At 37.2% G+C, this 22,566-nt stretch overlaps 1 protein-coding gene across 15 annotated transcripts in view; it reads left to right on the top strand.

Moving 5' to 3' along the window:
• LOC126337040 (E3 ubiquitin-protein ligase TRIP12) overlaps positions 1 to 22,566 on the top strand; it is a 215,765-nt gene that overhangs the window by 117,742 nt on the left and 75,457 nt on the right. For 11 of the 15 annotated variants that reach the window (XM_050001353.1, XM_050001345.1, XM_050001360.1 and 8 more), the window contains 2 exons: positions 18,208 to 18,441; positions 20,238 to 20,403. In XM_050001353.1, the coding sequence (XP_049857310.1) occupies positions 18,208 to 18,441; positions 20,238 to 20,403 (400 nt within the window). The remainder of the gene's footprint in view (positions 1 to 18,207; positions 18,442 to 20,237; positions 20,404 to 22,566) is intronic. The other 4 variants (XM_050001352.1, XM_050001355.1, XM_050001348.1 and 1 more) reach the window with 1 other exon arrangement.

Below are 22,566 nucleotides of genomic sequence, written 5' to 3'. Positions count from 1 at the left end.
ATGTGGCACCAGCCCATTGCACATCTGACAACAGTTGGTCCTGCAGCAGGACTGAGCTGCTCTGATCTGCCCAACTTGTCTTCTGTGCATGTGTCACTTCAGCTCTCTGGAATGTTCCAGACACTGCTATTGCATCTATTTAAGCAGAACGTGCAAGCCACAGCAGTCATTTACATGGCTTGTAAACTAACAAAATTTTGTTGAAGCATGTCACTGAAAAAGACTGACAGTGCACTGCAGATGGACAAACTCGTTCATCCTTGGTATATGGATCGTAGAAAAAAATTGAAAATGAGTGGAATAAGTGACTAAAGGCTGGAGGCCGCCAAGAGGAAGCATTTGCTTTCCCCTCAGGGTCTTTATTCATTACACAATCCTCACACACTTGTAAGAAGTGAGTTCTGTGATTCTACAACACTTCTCATTTAGCCCAACTATAGCATTATGTGGCTGATGGTAGTGAAATAATATAACATCGCACACGAAAAACTGGCTGTGAGTACAGACTGCTCGTCAATTATGCTCGATTTGTTGGGGGATTCTAGCAGAATAGATAAAAATGTAATAATTAGGCAGTAAAGAAATAACAAATAAGCTAATGCAAACAACCACTTCAAAGCAATAGATGATGATTGGTGGGCGACAATGAGCAGTCTAGTACTCGGGCCGATTTTTTTGTGTGCCGCCCTGTACCACTGAAATAATATTGTAGAAGATATTGTACACTCGATTATGGAGTGTGGGCTTCATTCGATTGTACGTCGGTCTGCCTTCCATAACAATGAACATGCTGTTTTACCTTGCATAAAAAAAGACTGAAAATGGCCGCTCCTGTGTGCCAACTTCCTTTGCATGTGTAATAACAAACAAACTTGGATTTTTATAAATATGTCTTCTGCTGTTTATAGAAATAATGAAGTAAGCTGATATGTCCTATTGTTACCTGGAAAGATGTATGTATCACATACAACATAATTTTTATGTAATTTACATAATTATAAAATATATTTTAATTACCGGTCGTGGACACTGAATAGAACGCGAAAAAAACCGGAAGTGCAGAGTTCAAAAAAGGTTTGAAACAGATCTAGAATGGGCATGTGCAGCAAATGAAATGAACAATTCGAAACTGACTAACTAGGAGCAGTCGGCAGTGGAACTGCGATGAGTGGCCACGCGAAGGAGGAAGACTCCGGCCGAGGGTAGATTGAGACAAACGGAAACAGGACCGAGGCTGGACCAACACTGACTGACATGCTGCTGCGGGAATGAACCGACCATTTCTTGTTCCTGGGAACTATAAGTAGAAAGCCATGACCAAAGTGATCTTTGAAAGACTGTTCCTTAGAACTCTGTTTCTCACTCCTTTGTTCATTTTGGTGAACTGTTTCTGTGGACCCATTTGTTCACAAAAGACCCATCTCAACAGTGCACCAAGGTGTGCATTTCTTTGCATCTACCAAGTCTTTGTTCATGTACTATTTAGAGTATAAATAGTGCAGCCCTTGTTTCATGTTTGTCACTTTTCTGTCACATTGTGTAGGACGGTAAATTTTGTTCAACTTCCATTGTTTTTGGTTTCATGAAACTTATACGAAGTTAGTGTAAATGGAATATGAAAATGTATGTTATTGATCACACACAAAGCAAATACAAATACAATCTTGGTCCATTTCAGCTGTCAGTTGGAGAAGATTATCACAGCTTTCCCAGCACTATCATCTAACAGTATTACAGGAGTTTACTTAACATCCACTCTTTTCCATCTTTTCATGACTTTCTCACACTGCATCCTGTTCGATGCATACTGAACAGTGTCCCACATATTAGCAAATGCGACTTTTCTGTAAAGACCTTTTGAGGGTGGGATAGAACAATTACTTATACTCAAACATCTGCATTTAGAATTTTAAAAACACTGTGAAGTATTCGGCATAGAATACTTGCTATTGTACCACACATTAGGGTTTCTTAGAGCTATAATTTGCATGTGGTGTGTGGGAATTCAATGTCAGTCCCACTGCATTAATTTCTTGTTTACTGCAACCAATACACCACGTCCGTTTCGCATCGGTCTATCCTTCAATAATGCAATTAACAGCTCCACTGCTTTTTAGGAGTATCTCAGATCTTGAAAGCAAACCTTCATAGTTCTCCTTTTTGGTGGTTCATCTATAGCACATTAGTAATACCTATTCCAAGTTTTATTTCCTAGTGTAGTGTTGAACAAGTCAGTATAAAATGCTCAAAGAAGGCTTCACAGATCTCAAGGACATAGAGCTTGCTGCCTCCTCAATAATCTTATCATCGCAAGAAATGCAGTGGAGATAAAAGTAAACACGTTTTCCTAGTTCAGTATAGCATGTCATTTCTCTGTGAATGGGACTGAGAGGCTTGCATAGGCTGTTCAGTCTGTCAATGTGCATTGAAGGATCTTTTCAAGCTGAGACTGTGTGTGCTTTGCAAGAAGGAAAGTTTCCCTTTGAATTGGTGTTCATCACAGCAATGTCATTCATACAGCCATTTAGCTGTTACTGAGAGATTCAAAACATTGAAGAGTTGCCTGAAGTGCCACCTCCTATCCACAACACCGCTACTTACAATTTATGGCTGATAGGTACATGGAGGAGAATGCATAGACATGTGCTGCATTTTTGGAGGCAACTGTATTGACCAAGATAGCATAACCATCTCAAAATGACACATTTGACCTCTTAGGTATTGATTGTGAACAACAATACAAAAGCACTCAGCACCAACCTGCACAAGAAAAAATGTGGAAAGGATCTTGGTCCTTCACTGGTGAGTGCAGCATTTGTCTGACCCTCTAATTGTCATAGGTTTACTTGGAAAGTGGGACAGTCATGCTTTGTGCTGACAGTGTGCAGGTGTTGCAACACACCTCAACTGCATCAAGTATAATTTGAAGACTGTTCAATATCAACACAGTATCTTTCTACTCACTGTCCAGTGCTACAGTCAGCATTTCTCTACAGGGCTTATGTTTCAGGACCATAATGCCAACTTATTGGACATTTTCCTCCAGAAAGCATATCTCTCTCTCTCTCTCTCTCTCTCTCTCTCTCTCTCTCTCTCTGTGTGTGTGTGTGTGTGTGTGTGTGTGTGTGTGTGTGTGTGTGTGTTTGAGATATTCTAGAATTGTGCAAATAGATGAGCATTTTTGTTACTTATTAGACTCATAGTTAAATTGAGTTATTAATTTTCGGAGAGCAGAATTACTATCCATTTTAATACACTGAAGAGTCAAAGAAACTGGTATACTAGCCTATTATTGTGTAGGGCCCTCGTGGGCATGCAGAAGTGCCGCAACACTACTTCGCATGGACTCTATTATTGTCTGAAGTAGTGCTGGAGGAAACTGACACCATGAATCCTGCAGAGCTGTTCGTAAATCTGTAACAGTACAAGGGTTGGAGATACTTTCTGAACGGCATGTTGCAACTTATTCCAGATATGCTCAATAATGTGCATATCTGGAGGAGTTTGGTGGCCAGCGGAAGTGTTAATCTAAGAAGTGTGTTCCTGGAATAACTCGTGTAACAATTTTGGACGTATGGGGTATTACATTGTTCTGTTGGAATTGCCAAAATTGATGGCCCAGCATTGAAATCTGCAGCAATTTGCAGGAGGATTGCACTTCTGTCACGTTGAACGATTCTCTTCAGTTGTCGTTGGTCCCATTTTTTTTGCAGGATCTTTTTCTGGCCGCAGCGATATCAGAGATTTGCTGTTTCACTGGATTCCTGATACTCACAGTACACTTGTGAAATGATCGTACGGGAAAACCCTGCTGCACTGCTGCTACCTTGGAGATGCAAATGTCCCATCGCTCATGCACTGACTATAACACCATGTTCAAACTCACTCAAATCTTGAAAACCTGCCATTATAGCAGCAGTAACTGGTCTAACAACTGCTCCAGACACTTGCTGTCTTATATAGGCCTTTCTGACTGCAGTGCCGTATTCTGCCTGTTCACATCCCTCCGTATTTGAATATGCATACCTATACCAGTTTCTTTGATGCTTCAGTGTATTTATGTAGTGTTCCTGTAGATTCTAGTCTCTAGCTCTTGGTATAATGTGGCAGCGAGTGTGCAAGCAAACAAGAACTTTGACTGTCTGAGAGCTGTGTTGCTGTGTGGAGAACAAACCATGCCTTCCTCTTGCGGGTTTGACAGTGTGCACCCATGATTTGTCCTTCAGTTATAGCAGAAATGGCACATAGGGTTTGCCAATCTTGTCTTATGTGGAGACCCCTTGGTGGGCCAGGATTAACCTCTTCACATATTTCTAAATGTGAAAAGAAAAAAAAGGCAATGCACAACTGAAAACAAGGTGGAGTAAACAAAATGTTTTGTAACGACTGCTGCACAATTGCTTGCTGAGGTTGGTAGAAGTAAATGTGACAGTTACTCTTACATTTTACTTTAAGCCAAGAAACAAAAAACTGTAGTTTTATCCTTTTACTTATCAAGGAGTAACTCACTCCAGCAAAGAAACCATGAATCATTTAATTCTTGGTGATACTTTAATTCTGATAGTTAAAGAGTCAGCTTACTGTTCTCAGTAATTCTTTGACTTTGTGTGTGTGTGTGTGTGTGTGTGTGTGTGTGTTTTCCGATGATATGTTCTCCAAGCATGTGGTTTCTCTCTATACTGAATCTAGTCTAAAGCTGATGTGTGAGCTGGGGTGCAAATAAATCATTTAGATCATCTTCAATGTACACATACTAAATCATATTTCACCAAAATATGTGAATAATACTCTGTATGTTATTCAGCTTCTCCCTGAAATGGAACTAGTCAAACTATTTATCATTGACAAAATGTAAATTGTGCCTCGTTATGACACTGATGCTACCCAGAGCCATATACCTCTGTAAATGACTGTGAAGTCTTTAGCAGAGGGTATTTCTCATTCCACTGGTGTATGAGGCACAGGAAGAATGACATTGGGCACTGTGTTCTCCGCAGTGTGATAGGGTATGTTGTATCAAATTAATTTCAGCACAACTTCTTGATTTTTCATTAAATTTTCCTAGACACATTATCACCGGCAAATAACAGAAACTAAAATGGAAGCAAGAGGTTGTACAACAGTGAACAGGGATGACATGACCTATAGTAGAGTGCCTCTAAGGGAAACAACCTGTGCTGCAATTGCTTTTCTATGCGAGCAGACTTAACAAACAAAATGTACTCTTTCACTTCATCAGTGAACAGATATTTACCTGTTGGTAAGTAGGGTTGAAGAGGGACAGGATTAAGACTCTGAAGAATTCTACAATATTTTACAAGGAACTCTTTGTAAGGTAAACAAATATGATTATTTGATAACAGCAAGAGTTAAATGCAAGGATTGGTAACACCTCTGTGGCAAATTTTGTTGGTTTTGAAGGGGAACAGAAATAAATAAAAATGGATACAAGCTGAAGGCCTTGTCATTAAATAATGAGTTAGGGACAACAAAGCCTTTTTTGAGACATACACACATCCACAAAGATACCTGGTCAGTTAGAGGCTTTGCCACAATTCTAGACTATGTGATAGCAAATAAGATGATTTGGCATCTAGTGCATAAATGTGTCGGAGGTACAGATGCCTTTTCAGACCATCTGTTGCTAGTCTTAAAAATGAAACTACTTAAAAGATGGAAGATAAGTTCTAAGCAGAAACACAATAACGCTGATATATCATTTAAAATAAATGTACTTCAAGAAAACGGCATCTTATTACATTTTTCAGAAAAGGCTCAAAGAATATAAAAGTCTTAAGTTCAAAAGCGGATAACATCAACCAGGAATTTAATAATATAAAGGAAACATTAATTAAAGCAACAACAGAAGCACTTTAAACAGGAAATAAATAAATAAAATATATTTGCAGTTGGGTTGTGGACCACCATGAGGTGTAGAATGGACTGATACCAATGAAAATTTGTGCCGGACTAGTACTCAAACCTGCGTTCTGCTTATCACAAGTCGTCGCCTTACCATTTGTCTATACACGCACGACTCATGGCCAGACCTAAACTTTCATATGCGTGCATGTCCAAACAAACTTAGCATCATTTTTCAGAATAACACAGACACTGCAATATCGTACAAGAAAGAAAAGGTTTTTTTTTTTTTATTTTTCCTCCAAATGGTGTTTGTGATACTGGGGTGCTGAAATTTGTAGTCTAATTGAAGCTAAGAAGCATGCTTACTTAAAAATGTTGAGTATTCCAGATGATCAATATCTGAGACTGGATTAAAAAAGAAAATTGGCTCTTGTCAACAGCAAAGTCAGGAAGGTTAAAAACTGTAATTGGGAAAAATGAATTACAGATATTGAACATGGATGAAGGGAAGGGAAGACATAGCAGCACAATAGTGAAACATTTAAACTAAGAACATAATGTCAATCCAGAAATAACATATCTGAAACTGATTGGTTACAGTACTGTAAAACACTCTGGATGGATGTGCAACATACTGAGATGGTTCTAGCTGAAGCAGGAAGGAATGTGAACTTAATAACATTGGAGAAACTACAGGATGTTATAACTTCTAGCTAGAATGAGAAGAATCCAGTATGTGATAGTGTAGAACTGATAAAATATGCATCAAGTATTGCAAAAACCAGAGCACTTGAGTGTATGAAAATGTGTGTCCAACATGATTTCTGCAAAGGGAAATCATCCTTGGACAATTTATTCACTACCACATTGTGATTCAGTTTAAAAAATTTTCTTGCCTTATATTGATTATAGATAGGTATTCAGTAAAGTAAATTGAAACAAACTATGGAAATTTTAAGAAACACAGGAAACTCGTCATATTTTATAATAGCCATACAGGGTTTACAGATCAAAATAAAGATGCAACTAAAACTAGTGGACAGCAGACATACTGTGGCTGAAATAAACCAAAGATTTAGACAAAGTTGCCTCCCTTTCACCCACTCTTTTTAATATATGTATCATTAATGTAATCGAAATGTGCGTACTGGTAATAAAATATTTTAAAATGAACCGTGTGGGTGTTAGTACACTGCTTATTGCTGTTGTCCAAGTGGTGGTTGATCAAAATGAAAATGACATACAAGAAGCTGATTTTAATTGAGGTAACACTTGTCTATAGCAGCTCATGTGAGTTGGTATTAACAGGCAGATCATAAAGTAAGTTAATACATTTAAATCTAAAGCAAATAATAACATACAAAATAAGTTAGACCTGTTAAACTATTTGTGTGGAATTACATGCAGAACGTTTGGAAACAAAGACCACAGAGACCCACCCTCGACTGAAGTTCTATAAGGTTATGACTGGGGGTATAAGCAGATAAGAAAGCTACTGTCTGCATCTGCCAGTTGCTTACTTGCTGCCACAGATACTATTGTTTTGTAAAGCAATTTCGACCTCAACTGCTCTGATAGAAGACTTGTGCATAGCTTGAAATTTTGTCTGTTGAAGTTTGCACTTGCCTTTGATTTGAATTAAGACTGGGTGTATTTCAATGACAGTCATACGAAATTTCCCACATATGAGTGACTCACAATGTATTTGTACGTTATTTAAGTAGAAAGTTATTTGTTTGGAAGAAATTTTGTACCTGTACATTTTATGTATGGTCGCTGTAATTTAATGTACCATATTGTAATACAACATGGCCTGCCATATCGTTGCTTCAGATGGCAAATAACAACATACTGTCATAATTACTGAAGCAGATTTTATGAAATTTTCCGTGCATCATTTCTGTTGCAGTGCAGTCAAATGGAGTAGTAGTAGTAGTAGTAGTAGTAGTAGTAGTAGTAGTATGGTATTCTGCCTTACGGCAGGTCTTGTCATGGGTTAAGCATCTTCCACTTTTGTCTGTCAGTAGTCAGTCTTTTCATTTCTGAATATTTGCCCCCTTTGATATTGTCTAGCATTTAATATCTTCTTTTTTCCTTTTCCCCCTTTTCCCTCCACCATTCCTTCTATTCCTTCTTACAGTAAACAGTCTCTCCTCAAACAATGTCCAATCCAGTTCAATTTTCTCTTTCTGATGACTTCCAGCATGTTTCTTTCTTTTTCAACTCTTCTTAATACCTCTTCATTCCTTACTCAGTCTTTCCATTTCACTTTTTCCATTCTTCTCCATATTCACATCTCTACTGCCTCCAATCTTCTTTCATCTTCCTTCCTCAATGTCCAGGACTCCACACCATATAGTGCTAATGCTCCAGATGTAACATTTGGCAATTTTGTTCCTCAGATCTTTGTTTAGTGGTCCACAAAGTAATTTCTGTTTCCTAATAAATCATCCTTTTGCCATTGCAATTCTTTTCCTAATTTCTGTTGAGCAATACATATTATCCATTGTTACACTTCCCAAGTAATTGAAGTTATTTACTTGCTCTATTTCCTCTCTCCCTATTTTCATACTGCATGTTCTCCCCTTTCCTCCAATTACCACGCTTTTCGTTTTCTTCTTGTTGATCTTCATTGCATATTCTTCTAATCTTGTGTTTAGATTATCTAACATTTGTTCCACGTCTGTTGCACACTCTTCCATCACAACCATGCATCTGCAAATCTTACACACTCCACTATCCGACCCCCTATACAAATTCCTCTCCTTCCATCAAAACTTTCACAAATAATTTCCTCCATATATATATATTGAACAGTGTTGCTGAAAACAACCACCTTGTCTTACACCTCTTCCCAGTTAAATTTCTTCACTCTTCACACCTCCTATTCTTACTCTTGCTCTCTGGTTCAAATATACATTTCTAATTATCTGTGTATCCCTCAAGTCAACTCCATGTTTCCTTAGGATTTCCATCAGTTTGTCCCATCTGACAGTCAAAAGCCTTCTCAAGATCAATGAACACAATTTTCCTGTCATGTATATTTGATTACACAATTCAGTCAACTCCCTTTTCCCTTCTTTCTCCAATGTCTTTAACAGTTCCGCAGGAATCTCATCCATTCCCATTGCCTTTCCATTTTTCATCTCCACAACCACCTACTCCAGCCCCGCTACCGGCAAAACACACACAATTCAAGGCAGGGCCAGGTGTGAAACTATACATGTCATTTATCAGCTGACATGCCTGCACTGCACAGCCTTTTACATTGGTATGACAACAAGTAAACTGGCTGAGCGCATGAACGGACACAGACGAACTGTCCGCCTAGGAGATGTCCAATACCCAGTAGTGGAGCATGCCCTCCAGCATAATTCTAGGGACCTAGGAAGCTGCTACACCATATGTGCCATTTGGCTTCTCCCACCCGACACCAGTCCCTCTGAACTGCGGAGATGGGAACTTGCACTCCAGCACATCCTTTCATTCCACCATCCCCCTAGACTGAACCTACGTTAACCAACCTCACTCCCATTTACTTTTCAGTCTTCTCCTCTTTCCCTTTCCTCTTTAGCCATTTGTGCATCTTTTCATCCTACATCTTTATACTATATACCTCTTTACTTCTGTATGCATCCTCTTTGGTTTGAAGCTGGCACAGTTCCTACAATAGAATATCTTTGGCTTCCCTCTGACAACCATGCCTCCATCCTTGCTACCCGCCCTGTTTTCCTTTCCCTGTTGCTTCATAACATGGGTTGTGAGTAACTAAATCCACTTTCCCTTCTTCCCTTTCTTTCCCCTCTCTCCTCCCTGATGAAGGAACATTTATTCCAAAAGCTAGGAACTTAAATTTTCGGTTGTTTTTTGTGTTTCTATCGGCTGTACTGAGCTGAGGTAAGTACTGGCCAGACCCTCTATCACTTTGTTACTAATTGTTTCTTTAGCAACCCTCAGTCTGAATGTATTTCTGCTTTCTGCATGTATAAGAATATGCGTGATAGCATATTGAACTGTACAGAAATGTGCAGTTTTTGCCAAATTTCTCTTTTGTGTGAAAACTGTTTTTAATCTTCCAAAACTTCAGTGGTTGATGATGCTTTGATTCATAATTGCAACTTATTTGATGAGTATTAATAACAAAGCTTGGACTGTAATCGCCCATTATTTTTTGAATCGTTGCGCTGCTTCTATAGTGTCTTAAGTTGTTGCAACACCATTTGCACTAGGAATTTAGTCACTTTTCTTGAACATATTCAGTGTTTTATTTTAAAATACATCATCTCCTTCCCTCTTGCAAAGAATGAAAAGCTTTCCAATAAATACGGAACAGCAACGGCCATTTGCCATTGTTGCAATGTATTCGTTTTTTGTTGTTTGTGGCATATCCAAGCATCCTTAAATTTTTCAAATGTTTCAGTATCAATTAGATACAGCTTGTTGAATGCTTGTTGAATTTTGTACCTCCTTGTTTGACAACATTTCGATTTCATCAACTAGTCTTATCTGCATAAATGAGAAAAACTGCATTTTTCAATACTTTTCAGTAAGTAATTGGGATTGACATCGACGAAGGAAGTCTTTTGTATGTTAATCGAAGGTATGTCAGTTGAGGTGCTCGAAAATTGCATGGGTTAAAACGTCCATCCTTTTCTGCATAATTGAGAGTACGCTGGAGAGAACAAATTTTTCATGTTAATGCCAGAATAAAAGAATTCATAAATTAATGGATAGTAGTAGTACAGAAAGGGTTACCTTAACATACAATCCCTCTTATTACTATTCCAGTTACTGAATGTCTCGTGCCTAGACTTGACTGCTGTTTCAAAATCCACATTACACCAAAACTGTTTGTCTCTTTCGAAGTGGAACCACTCCAAGTTTGCTAGAGCTGGGATTATTTTAGCTGTGTCAAATTTTGGGATAACATTTTTGTTTTGTTTTGAAGAGTTTTTGAGTTTGAGGTTTTAATTTTATTCGCGTTAAATAACAGTCCGAATCAATATTAGCCCCTTTCCTAACATGGCGTTTAAACTTTCTATGTATTTAGGGTATGAAATTGCTGCATCATCAATTTGAAGTTAACCAATAAATGTATTGGGTACCTGCCAAGTTTGTTTCGAAGGGTTCTTTTTAAAATAATGTGAATTGAAGGTTAAAATTTTTGCACGTTTCAACATGTCTTTGACTATTTTGGTTTGTCCACCCACAGTTTTCTTATACTTTTTCTCTTTACCTAATTGACTAGTACAAGTTTATATGCCAACTAGCTCTGCAGATGATGAAGAAATTGAAGAAATCTATGATGAGAGAAAAGAAATGAAGGGAGGTGAAAATTTAATAGTCATGGGTGACTGGAATTCGACAGCAGGAAAAGGGAGATAAGGAAACATTGTAGGTGAATGTGGATTGGGGCTAAGGAATGAAAGAGGAAGCCGTCTGGTAGAATTTTGCACAGAGCATAACTTAATCATAGCTAACACGTGGTTCAAGAATCATAAAAGGAGGTTGTATACATGGAAGAATCCTAGAGATGCTAATAGGTATCAGCTAGATTATACAGGGTGATTCAAAAAGAATACCACAATTTTAAAAATGTTTATTTAATGAAAGAAACATAATATAACCTTCTGTTATACATCATTACAAAGAGTATTTAAAAAGGGGTTTTTTTTTTCACTCAAAAACAAGTTCAGAAATGTTCAATATGGCACCCTCCAGACACTCGAGCAATATCAACCCGATACTCCAACTCGTTCCACACTCTCTGTAGCATATCAGGCGTAACAGTTTGGATAGCTGCTGTTATTTCTCGTTTCAAATCATCAATGGTGGCTGGGAGAGGTGGCCGAAACACCATATCCTTAACATACCCCCATAAGGAAAAATCGCAGGGGGTAAGATCAGGGCTTCTTGGAGGCCAGTGATGAAGTGCTCTGTCACGGGCTGCCTGGCGGCCGATCCATCGCCTTGGGTAGTTGACGTTCAGGTAGTTACGGACAGATAAGTGCCAATGTGGTGGCGCTCCATCCTGCTGAAATATGAATTGTTGTGCTTCTTGTTCGAGCTGATGGAACAGCCAATTCTCTAACATCTCCAGATACTGTAGTCCAGTTACAGTACCATCTTCGAAGAAAAAGGGACCAAAAACTTTATTGGCTGAAATGGCACAGAAAACGTTCACCTTAGGCGAGTCACGTTCATACTGAGTTGTTTCCCGCGGATTCTCAGTGCCCCATATACAGACATTGTGACGGTTGACTTTCCCATTAGTGTGTAAAGTTGCTTCATCACTAAACACAATTTTTGAAACGAAAGATTCATCTGTTTCCATTTGAGCAAGGATAAAATCACAGAAATCAATTCTTTTAATCTTATCAGCTGCAGACAGTGCTTGCACCAATTTCAGACGATAAGGTTTCATAACTAACCTTTTTAGTAGGACTCTCCATACAGTTGATTGTGGAATTTGCAGCCCTCTGCTAGCTCTGCCAGTCGATTTTCCTGGGCTGCGAACAAATGCTTGCTGGATGCGTGCTACATTTTCATCACTCGTTCTCAGGCGTCCAGAATTTTTCCCTTTGCACAAACACCCATTCTCTGTAAACTGTTTATACCAACGTTTAATACACCACCTATCAGGAGGTTTAACACCATACTTCGTTCGAAATGCACGCTGAACAACTGTCGTCGATTCACTTCTGCCGTACTCAATAACACAAAAAGCTTTCTGTTGAGCGGTCGCCATCTTAGCATCAACTGACGCTGACGCCTAGTCAACAGCACCTCAAGCAAACAAATGTACAACTAAATGAAGCTTAATAGCTCCCTTAATTCGCTGACAGATAGTGCTTAGCTCTGCCTTTTGTCGTTGAAGAGTTTTAAATTCCTAAAGTTGTGGTATTCTTTTTGAATCACCCTGCATAATGGTAAGACAGAGATTTAGGAACCAGGTTTTAAATTGTAAGACATTTCCAGGGGTAGATGTGGACTCTGACCACAATCTATTGATTATGAACTGTAGATTAAAACTGAAGAAACAGCAAAAAGGTGGCAATTTAAGAAGATGGGACCTGGATAAACTGACTAAGCCAGAAGTTGTACAGAGTTTCAGGGAGAGCATAAGGGAACAATTGACAATAATGGTGGAAAGAAATACAGTAGAAGAAGACTGTGTAGCTTTGAAGGATGAAGTAGTGAAGGCAGCAGAGGATAAAGTAGGTTAAAAGATGAGGGTTAGTAGAAATCCATGGGTAACAAAAGAAATATTGAATTTAATTGATGAAAGGAGAAAATATAAAAATGCAGTAAATGAAGCAGGCAAAAAGGAATACAAACATCTCAAAAATGAGATCGACAGGAAGTGCAAAATGGCTAAGCAGGGATGGCTAGAGGACAAATGTAAGGATGTCGAAGCTTATCTCACTAGGGGTAAGATAGATACTGCCTACAGAAAATTAGAGAGACCTTTGGAGAAAAGAGAGCCACTTGTATGAATATCAAGAGCTCAGATGGAAACCCAGCTCTAAGCAAAGACGGGAAAGCAGAAAGGTGGAAAGAGTATATAGAGGGTCTATACAAGGGCGATGTACTTGAGGACAATATTATGGAAATGGAAGAGGATGTAGACGAAGATGAAATGGGAGATATGATACTGTGTGAAGAGTTTGACAGAACACTGAAACACCTGAGTCGAAATAAGGCCCCAGGAGTAGACAACATTCCATTAGAACTACGGACAGCCTTGGGAGAACCAGTCCTGACAAAACTCTACCATCTGGTGAGCAAGATGTACGAGACAGGTGAAATACCCACAGACTTCAAGAAGGATATAATAATTCCAATCCCAAAGAAAACAGGTGTTGACAAATGTGAAAATTACTGAACTGTCAGTTTAATAAGTCACTGCTGCAAAATACTAACACGAATTATTTACTGACGAATGGAAAAACTGGAAGGAAGCCGAACTTGGGGAAGATCAGTTTGGATTCTGCAGGAATGTTGGAACCCTTGAGGCAATACTGACCTCATGACTTATCTTAGAAGAAAGATTAAGGAAAGGCAAATCAACGTTTCTAGCATTTGGAGACTTAGAGAAAGCCTTTGACAATGTTGACTGGAATAATCTCTTTCAAATTCTGAAGGTGGCAGGGGTAAAATACAGGGAGCGAAAGGCTATTTACAATTTGTACAGAAACCAGATGGCAGTTCTAAGAGTCGAGGGGCATGAAAGGGAAGCAGTGGCTGGGAAGGGAGTGAGACAGGCTTGTAGCCTCTCCCCGATGTTATTCAATCTGTGTATTGAGCAAGCAGTAAAGGAAACAAAAGAAAAATTTGGAGTACGTATTAAAATCCAGGGAGAAGTAATAAAAACTTTGAGGTTCGTCGATGACATTGTAATTCTGTCAGAGACAGCAAAGGACTTTGAAGAGCAGCTGAACGGAATGGACTGTGTCTTGAAAGGAGGATATAAGATGAACATCAACAAAAGCGAAATGAGGGTAATGGAATGTAGTCGAATTATGTCGGAAGATGATGTTGGAATTAGATTAGGAGAAGAGACACTTAAAGTAGTAAAGGAGTTTTGCTATTTGGGAAGCAAAATAACTGATGATGGTCGAAGTAGAGAGGATATAAAATGTAGACTGGCAATGGCAAGGAAAGCGTTTCTGAAGAAGAGAAATTTGTTAACATCGAGTATAGATTTAAGTGTCAGGAAGTCGTTTTTGAAAGTATTTGTAGGGTTGCAGTAGGTAGTGGGAGATGAAGGAGCTTGCACGGGATAGATTAGCATGGAGAGCTGCATCAAACCAGTATCAGGACTGAAGACCACAACAACAACAACAACGACAACAACAACAACAACCTAATTGAGCATTAAAGTCAACCATTAAAATTTTTAACATGGTTTGAGAAAATTTTCGAGATGGTGCTTTCTAACATTAACCAAGCGTTTTAACTCCTTCAGGTTTTTTATGATTATTCTCATTGACTGGTATTGGGCATTAATTAAAGTGTATGCTTTATTTGCACATTCAAGGGGAATTGTTATTAATCTATTATTAACGGCTTTTACCTCTGTTATTGAATTAAAAAATTTTTGGAGGCTGCAAAACCAGCTCCCAGATGTGGTGTATTGTTAAGTATAATTAAGAATGTCCACAGACTTAAATAGACATGAGAGTTCATGACCACAGGTTCCACAATTTGATGAAGAGCATAAAATGAGATTTGCTGCTGTTGTTAATTTTTAACTACAAAGCAGTTACGATGCAAAAAGAAGAGCCGGAGTTGCAACTAAAATGGATGGATATGTAGTCTGTGACTGGTTTTGGATTATGCCCATTCTCAAACCAATCAATGTTTGCCAAGTAAAAGTTCATCCCAAAATATCAGTAAATAAAGTGGGTATGTATGTATAGGGACTTGACTAATGTTTGTTAAACATGTTGGAAATATGCAAAGCCATTATTATTGTGGAAATTCACAGATAGCTCGCAAATGTCTGCAAGGGCGCTTACTTTTACCTGCGGGATAACAATTACTGCACATATTTGTATGCGCTCGGACCTCACTTTATGGCAATACATGAGTAGTTTTATTATTATATGTGCACTGCTCTATGAATACGAGGAGGATGAAAAGTGAGTAGAAGAATGTGAAATGAAAGCCCTTAGATAATTGACTGTATATAATTCAATTGATAAAAAGAGAGACGAATATTTTTAGCTCAACTGAATATGCAGAACATAATTGAGGAAAAAAAAAAAAAGTTAAGATGGAAAGAACTCGCAGAGAGTTATGCCAGGCATGATGGTCTCTAAAGCAATAAAATAATGTAAACCAAGAGTTCCATTACTTGTGTTTCTGCTTTAGTCTTCTGATTCTTCTTCACATTTTGGCCCATAATATTTAAGTGTCTTATGAAGATCAATATAAATTCCTGAGTCATCCAGATGATGCATAATTATTTAAAGAAAACACTTTTCAATCAAATACTTATTTAAAATGGATTAAAAAGTATAAAATAATTTCTCATCGCCTCACAGATTCCTAGCCCAATCCAGACACTACAGAAAATTTGTGCTTGTGAAATTTGGTAGTTCTGAGAATACTTGTAAAATTAAAAATTAAAACTGTGTGGTGCATGCAATAGATAATTGATGTACGAGTAGTTCACCTAAGTCAATAACAATTTTATAACACTGCAAATGATACAAACTTGTCTCAAAAAATAGCTGTTCTCTACCTTCCTCCCCATTATCTTGTTGCATGTTTTTAAAAATTCAAAAACACAGATTTTCAGGACTATTGTAATCTATTTGGAAAATTTATTTATTTAAATATTTATTTTGCACCTTATAGTTTAGTCTGTGTGAAATTATTCATTTTCAAACATTTTGATGAGATTACAACAGAGACATATGGTAAATTCAAGGTTTATTTTGGTTTCTCTTCCCTGGGTCAACCAATATATTGCCTCCTCTTACGTATGTCTCGTGAAGAGACCATGAAGATAAAAATTAAAGAGAATAAATTCCACAAGGAGGCTTACCTGAAATCTTTCTTATCGTGAAACGTTTGTGACAGGATCAAGCAAAGGGGACAAATAGCAGTGAAACACAAAGTATCCTCCTCCACATACGTGACAAGAGAGCAAGTTAATATTGTGTTGCCATCGATTTTTGGGCTGTGTTGAAAGTTGAAAGTCTCTAACTCATTGTGGAGTTAGTTTGAAATATTTACAAATAATATTCAAGACATTTTTATACTGCAGAGTTCCAAATTTTGCAATACTTTGTAAAAATTGCTGATTTTTATGATACTTCACTAAAAAAAAGTAATTTTATGTTGCTGTTTTTTCTCAAAATTTTTTTATCACTAGTTTTGTATCTTCCATGCCGAAATGACGCTCTGGCTTCTGGAGGCAATTCATACATTCAAAAGGCATTCTTAATGCTTTGTCTACACTTATAGGTTCACATAACTTTCAGATAATATTGTTGGCCCAGAAATGTACTCTCTGTGATCATAGAAATTATTCATTTTGTCTCATCTTCACTGTTATCTTCCTCTTTCTGAATCTTCTTGCTGAACTTTAACTTCGTCGTCTTAATTTGTTCACTTTGCCTTCAAAATCATCTTGAACTTCATCATCCTCTTCAAATAATCTTTTTGTATTTCTTAAAAATGTTTTGGGCCGAGAAGATAGTCTGTCTTTCTGTGGCTTGCTACAATGAAGTATATCCCATTTAATGACAGCACGCACACACGCACAGTGCTGAACAGCTGTGTAATGATACAATATATATAAATTACTTTTTCAGATGTAGCAAGATCTTAGACAGACCAGTCTGCTCCTTTCTTTATGTACTGTACTTCCTTATGATTACACTGTTGTGAAGATAAAATTGACATCATTAAAGATGTTAAAAGTTAATTTTACAGTCCTGTTTATTTCCTATATAACTCTTCCCTAACTCTCAAGCAGCTGTTCAACTTGGTTACCCAACCACTAAAGAAGCAGTGTTGAAAACTCCTTTTGCAATAGGAAAAACCAGCTTAAATTTTTTTTATAAGCACGGCTTATTACTCTATCTTTAAAATGCATAAATGCCCAAGCTTTATGAATTGCAGGCATTTGCCCAAGCATTTATCATGGTCATTTGCCCCAACTTATAAATGCCCAGGAATTTAACACCACTAATCCCATGTGAAATAATAAAATTCTTCTTTGATAATGCAATTTATTGTAGTGTATCCACTTTATAGTTGATATTCAGATAGCTGTAACAAACAATTAAATGGAACAAAGAGAAAAGATAAACCTTTTGTGTTCTGATATAGCTTTCCACTACTTAAAAAGTTAAGCAATTAGCAGCCACCACATGCATGTTAGATTGTCCTTAAACTGTGAAGATTTTTTTTTTCTGCTCCCTCTCTCAGAAGAGAGGGTGACATTTGCACTCATCAGTGTTCTGACTGTGGTAAGAGGCAAAATTAAGCTGCAGCACAATAATTTAGATATTTACATCTCGGATGGATGGATGGATGGACGGATGGATGATATTGGCCAAGTTGTTATTTATGGATCAATCCACTAATCAGGACTTCCTGTGAGTGGTAGATGTTGTTCTGAAAATTGTCATGTGTATATGAGAGATGTTAATTGCTGCCGTACAAATAATAAAGATACATGCATTTGCTGAAGATTGTGTTAAAGTATTGTTGTTTCAGTTATGGTTTTTGTAATCAACTGTTGATCTTTCTTGTAGAACAGTAGTGTTATGTGTCCAAGTGATATTAGTTCTTTTGATTTATAGAACTGGTTTTGCTTCATAGGTGTGATGTATCAAATCAAGCAGTTGGCAGATCCTGATGTGCCATTAGGAGTTAACCTTCCAAAAGGCCAGAACAGTGTTGGTGGTGCATCAGTGCCCCTGAAGCAGGAATCAATTTGTTCTCTTGCACCACAGCCTGGCCCTTCATCTGCTCACATCTGTAGCGGTAGTAGCCAGCCAACTGTTAGCACCAGCCCTACTGGCAGCAGTCCAAATGGCAGCATTTTGCAGCTCGGTTAGTTTTTCTGACTACATAATGTAAGCTGAATTTAACTTGACATTTATGTCAGTGTCATTGCATTTTTAGTAAGTTAGAATAATTTATGGATTTTATTTGCATGTGACAGGTTAGTTATTGCTTATTTTGATTATAGCCAGACCATGTTCTCTACTGTGTGTAAGTCAGCATATTTCCCAATCCAATTCTCATTAGTTCTGCTCTAAATTATAAGTGTGGCTTATTATAGATATAAACCAACAGTTCTTCCCTTGATTTATTTCCTTCATATAAAGTTCAGACATAGGAAACCAGAGAAAAAAACATACAAATTATTTGAAGACACAAAGATAAGGGAGGAAGTGAGGGAAATGAGTTTGTTTCAAAGAATACTGTTTTGAAGATAGAGAAATCTTGACCTAAAAACTTTTGTATGTAACAGAATTCCTAATGGCCAATACTTCCTTCTATGTTTTAACTTCACTCTAGAGTTCTTTGCTGTTACAATCATGATTAATTGTAGATACTGCTAAAACCTGCTTCTATGGAATGCCCTCAAGAATCACTCCTTTAAAAATAATTAACAGAGGAAAGGAGTTCCTTGCTTTTAATTTTTTGATACTACATTTTATTTCAATCTCTGTACTGTGCGCACAGTACACTGTCTTACTTGCTATGCAACCGGGTTAGCCACATGATACTTTAACACTTGTCATGTTTAGATCTTTGTGTCATGCAGCTGACTACCTTAGTGTGGGTGCAAACACAAACAAAATTTCGTCTCAGATCTACCTGTGTACGATAATGCACAAAATAAAGCCTCCTCAGGATATAACAAGTAAAAATGAGAAATCTTAAAACCAAGGCCTGTGTTTATAATGATGGCCATTTTGACATACTGTCAGTTTTGATACAGTGTTATCTTAAATAAAAACTCAATTAACTTTGCCAGGATTTTTTTTTTATCTTTGCTATAGTTGCACTGTTTTCTCTGCTTTAAGATTGTTGTATTGTGACATATCAGGGGAGTAAAAGAAAAACTGACACTCCCATTTAACTTGTGTATACTGATTTCAGTAGTTGTCTGACTAATTTGTTTTCCAATACAGCATGTAACTCAATCACTACCCAGGTACTCTATATGCAAGGTGTTTCAAAAAGATGTTCGATTCAGAAAATCATGTTACATGATTCCTACAACAATCCTTTCCACAAAACTGAAAGGGTACTAAATCGTTCCTCGTTAGATGACGTGAGAAATCAAGCTTTGGCTGTAGTATGTGGCGGCTGTCATCCTCATGTTCTTATATTGCTGTCGCACTGTTTTTCACGTAAATGGATCAAATTCACACCACTAAACACCCAATATGAAAGGAAATTGCGGTCTTCTATCTCTGTGCCCAGAATAAATTAACAAAACTGTGCACATTATTGGTTATTATGAAAGTCAATTAAGACGGGAATATATTCATTTACCAACATATCAAAACTTGTATTTCACCTAAAGCATTGATTTAATTGAACTGGGGACATAAATAAAATCAAGTTATGCTTTCATTATTATTTGTTCAAAATAAATATAATTCCGTGGTTTCACTTATTTTCTGCATGTAAGTAATCTAGATCTGCAGGCTACAACATTGTATGATACTGTGTATATTCCCAGTCAAAATATTGTGTATATTCCCATCTGACAACTAACTCTGTGTTTTGCTGATATTAATATAAAGCTCTTGGCTTTTCTCATTTGTATGTATTTTAGTATGTATCCTTTTTGAGGCTCTTTGAAAGGATGGTCATTAACTGTGAGTTAGTTTCAGGTGGGAGTTTGAACAGCCAGCTGGGCAGTGGAGCAAGTCTGGTTTTTAGCAGCAGTAGCAGTCAGAATCTGAATCCAAGTCCTGAAGCCAGACGCATATTCCAGCAGCATGAGTCATCTAACTTGGGCGATGATGTGAGGTCACCAAGTCCATCACAGCTGTAAGTGATATGTCATATTCGTTATTACATCTGTGTTAAGTAGTTTATATTTCAAAGTGCAGCTTGCAGTTAACTTTTAGTTGTCAGACTGTACCACAGGTATTAATTTCACAGAATTTTTATTTTAAAATAATGAACATTAATTTACACACCTTTTTGATTTGAAGTTTCTCTGGCGACAAGTTTTCTGCAAATTGGGTGTGTTGAGTGTTTTTAATTGTCACTGATCGCAATGTTCACAGTTTCATCTTTGCAGAAATTTTCATAATGGATTCAGTTTGTCATAAATGAAAAACACCAACAGTCAAATTCAATGATCTTCTTGGTTTATGTTAGCTCCTTGCTCCAGAAGTATTTCAGAACTGTGTAAGTTTCAACATAAATGCTAATACAGTCCAACACCATACGTATAGAGAATTTCTCTTATAATATATCTCAACAGCACCTCCTTCCCTGGCTTGTCACTGCCAAACATGGCACCTTAGTTCAAGACAATACAAAGTTTACATTTCAACATCTTCATGCAGACAATTAATATTAATTCAAAATTACGGTATACATTAAACAGATGCAGCGGAGTTTAATGTAATATTTCTACTACTTTGAAATGATAATTAACTATGAAGTTATAATTTAGTGTTCCTATTATTAATAGTGCAAGGAACTTAAACTCAGTAGCTTTTTGCCACTTCAGTGTTGACTTTTCTCCAGAAATGACTTTCTGGTTTTATGCATTGTTTCAGTGTCACAGAAACCCATATATGATTTACTATCATTACTTGTTAGAATGGAGTGTGTTCCAGAATTTTGATAAGAGAAATTTGTATATTTAATAAAACCTGTAGTTTAACATGAATTAAAGTCCATTGTGTTTACTCCACTCTAAATTTTCCAATGAATTATAAATTATTGAAAGGTACTGACATTTTACAAATAGGCAGCTTTTAAGCAAAATGTTTCATCAGAATAGGCACCAGTTTGTACTCAGTAATATTTTGGTAAGTGTGAATGTTTAAGGTAGTATGATGATATGTATTCCTTCATCCATGGGGGTTTGCTGGTATTTAAATGTGCAGACTTCTAGTGCAACACCAGATGCACAGCAAATAGCATTGTATTAAATGACACATTACCTAATTCGGTATTGTAGTATCCAGTACACAGTGTAAAATGGTATACAGCAGAGTCCCGGTAATTTGAGCTAATTGGGGCTGAGACTACGTTGAATTATAAAACACTCAGATAGGGAAATGTCAGTAAATCAAGAATAAATGGTTAATGAGCACACTATGGTAAAAAAAGAAGGGTACGCACCTGTATTGCATATACATATATAGGTGCACGTGTCAAAGTTGCAAAAATATCTTACATTTTAAAGAAGTTGTCCATAGTTCATTGTTTAAAATAGAACCTTGTTTTTATTTTAGCAGCAAATGTCACACTATCTTCTAGCATGGTGTCAGTTGGAGTAGCTTCTACTTGATGCTCAATATAATGCAATGCCCCATCTAGCACTGCCAAACCCTCGGTGTGAGTAATCACTGGCACAACTTCTTCAGGTAATACCATATTGTAACTGTTTTCAGTGAGTTCATTAATCATTCCAACAGTTGCAAATACATCCACTATAAACAGTTTCACTGTTCCATTATGAAACATCACTTGCATTCGCAATTTCACATCAAGCAAGCTTTTTCATCTGTTCTTCCAATGGTAGGTCATCTTGGTCTGTACTGTAGGTATCCATTTTTTCCGTAAAATTTGGTTCCAAGATTTTTTTAGTGTCTGCCTTTATTTCAGACCATGAATTGGCTGACCAGTAAACTAAGTCTTTTACCATAGAGTGGGAGTTTTTAATATAATTTTTTTAAGCATTATGAAACTGTTTGATCCATAGACTCTATTAAACTCATCACATTAGTGGATAAGAACACTGTGCGATTACCGTTAGATTGTTTATTCCTTCTCATCAAGGTGTAAACCAGTGTTTCCAAATGGTAGAATAACTTTGGAAGGTAAACACTTTTTTTTGTGGATATCTTTTGGCTTCTGGAACAGAATCTTCAAAAAATCACTTTTTTTTTTTTGTCCTTTCAGACAGATTTCTGATGGACATTTGTAACAAACAGTGCAGAAGAAGTGATCATTTTTAAAGATCTAGGC

Source organism: Schistocerca gregaria, chromosome 2, assembly GCF_023897955.1.
Source record: "Schistocerca gregaria isolate iqSchGreg1 chromosome 2, iqSchGreg1.2, whole genome shotgun sequence".
NCBI lineage: Eukaryota > Metazoa > Arthropoda > Insecta > Orthoptera > Acrididae > Schistocerca > Schistocerca gregaria.
This window is presented reverse-complemented; position numbering and strand designations above follow the sequence as displayed.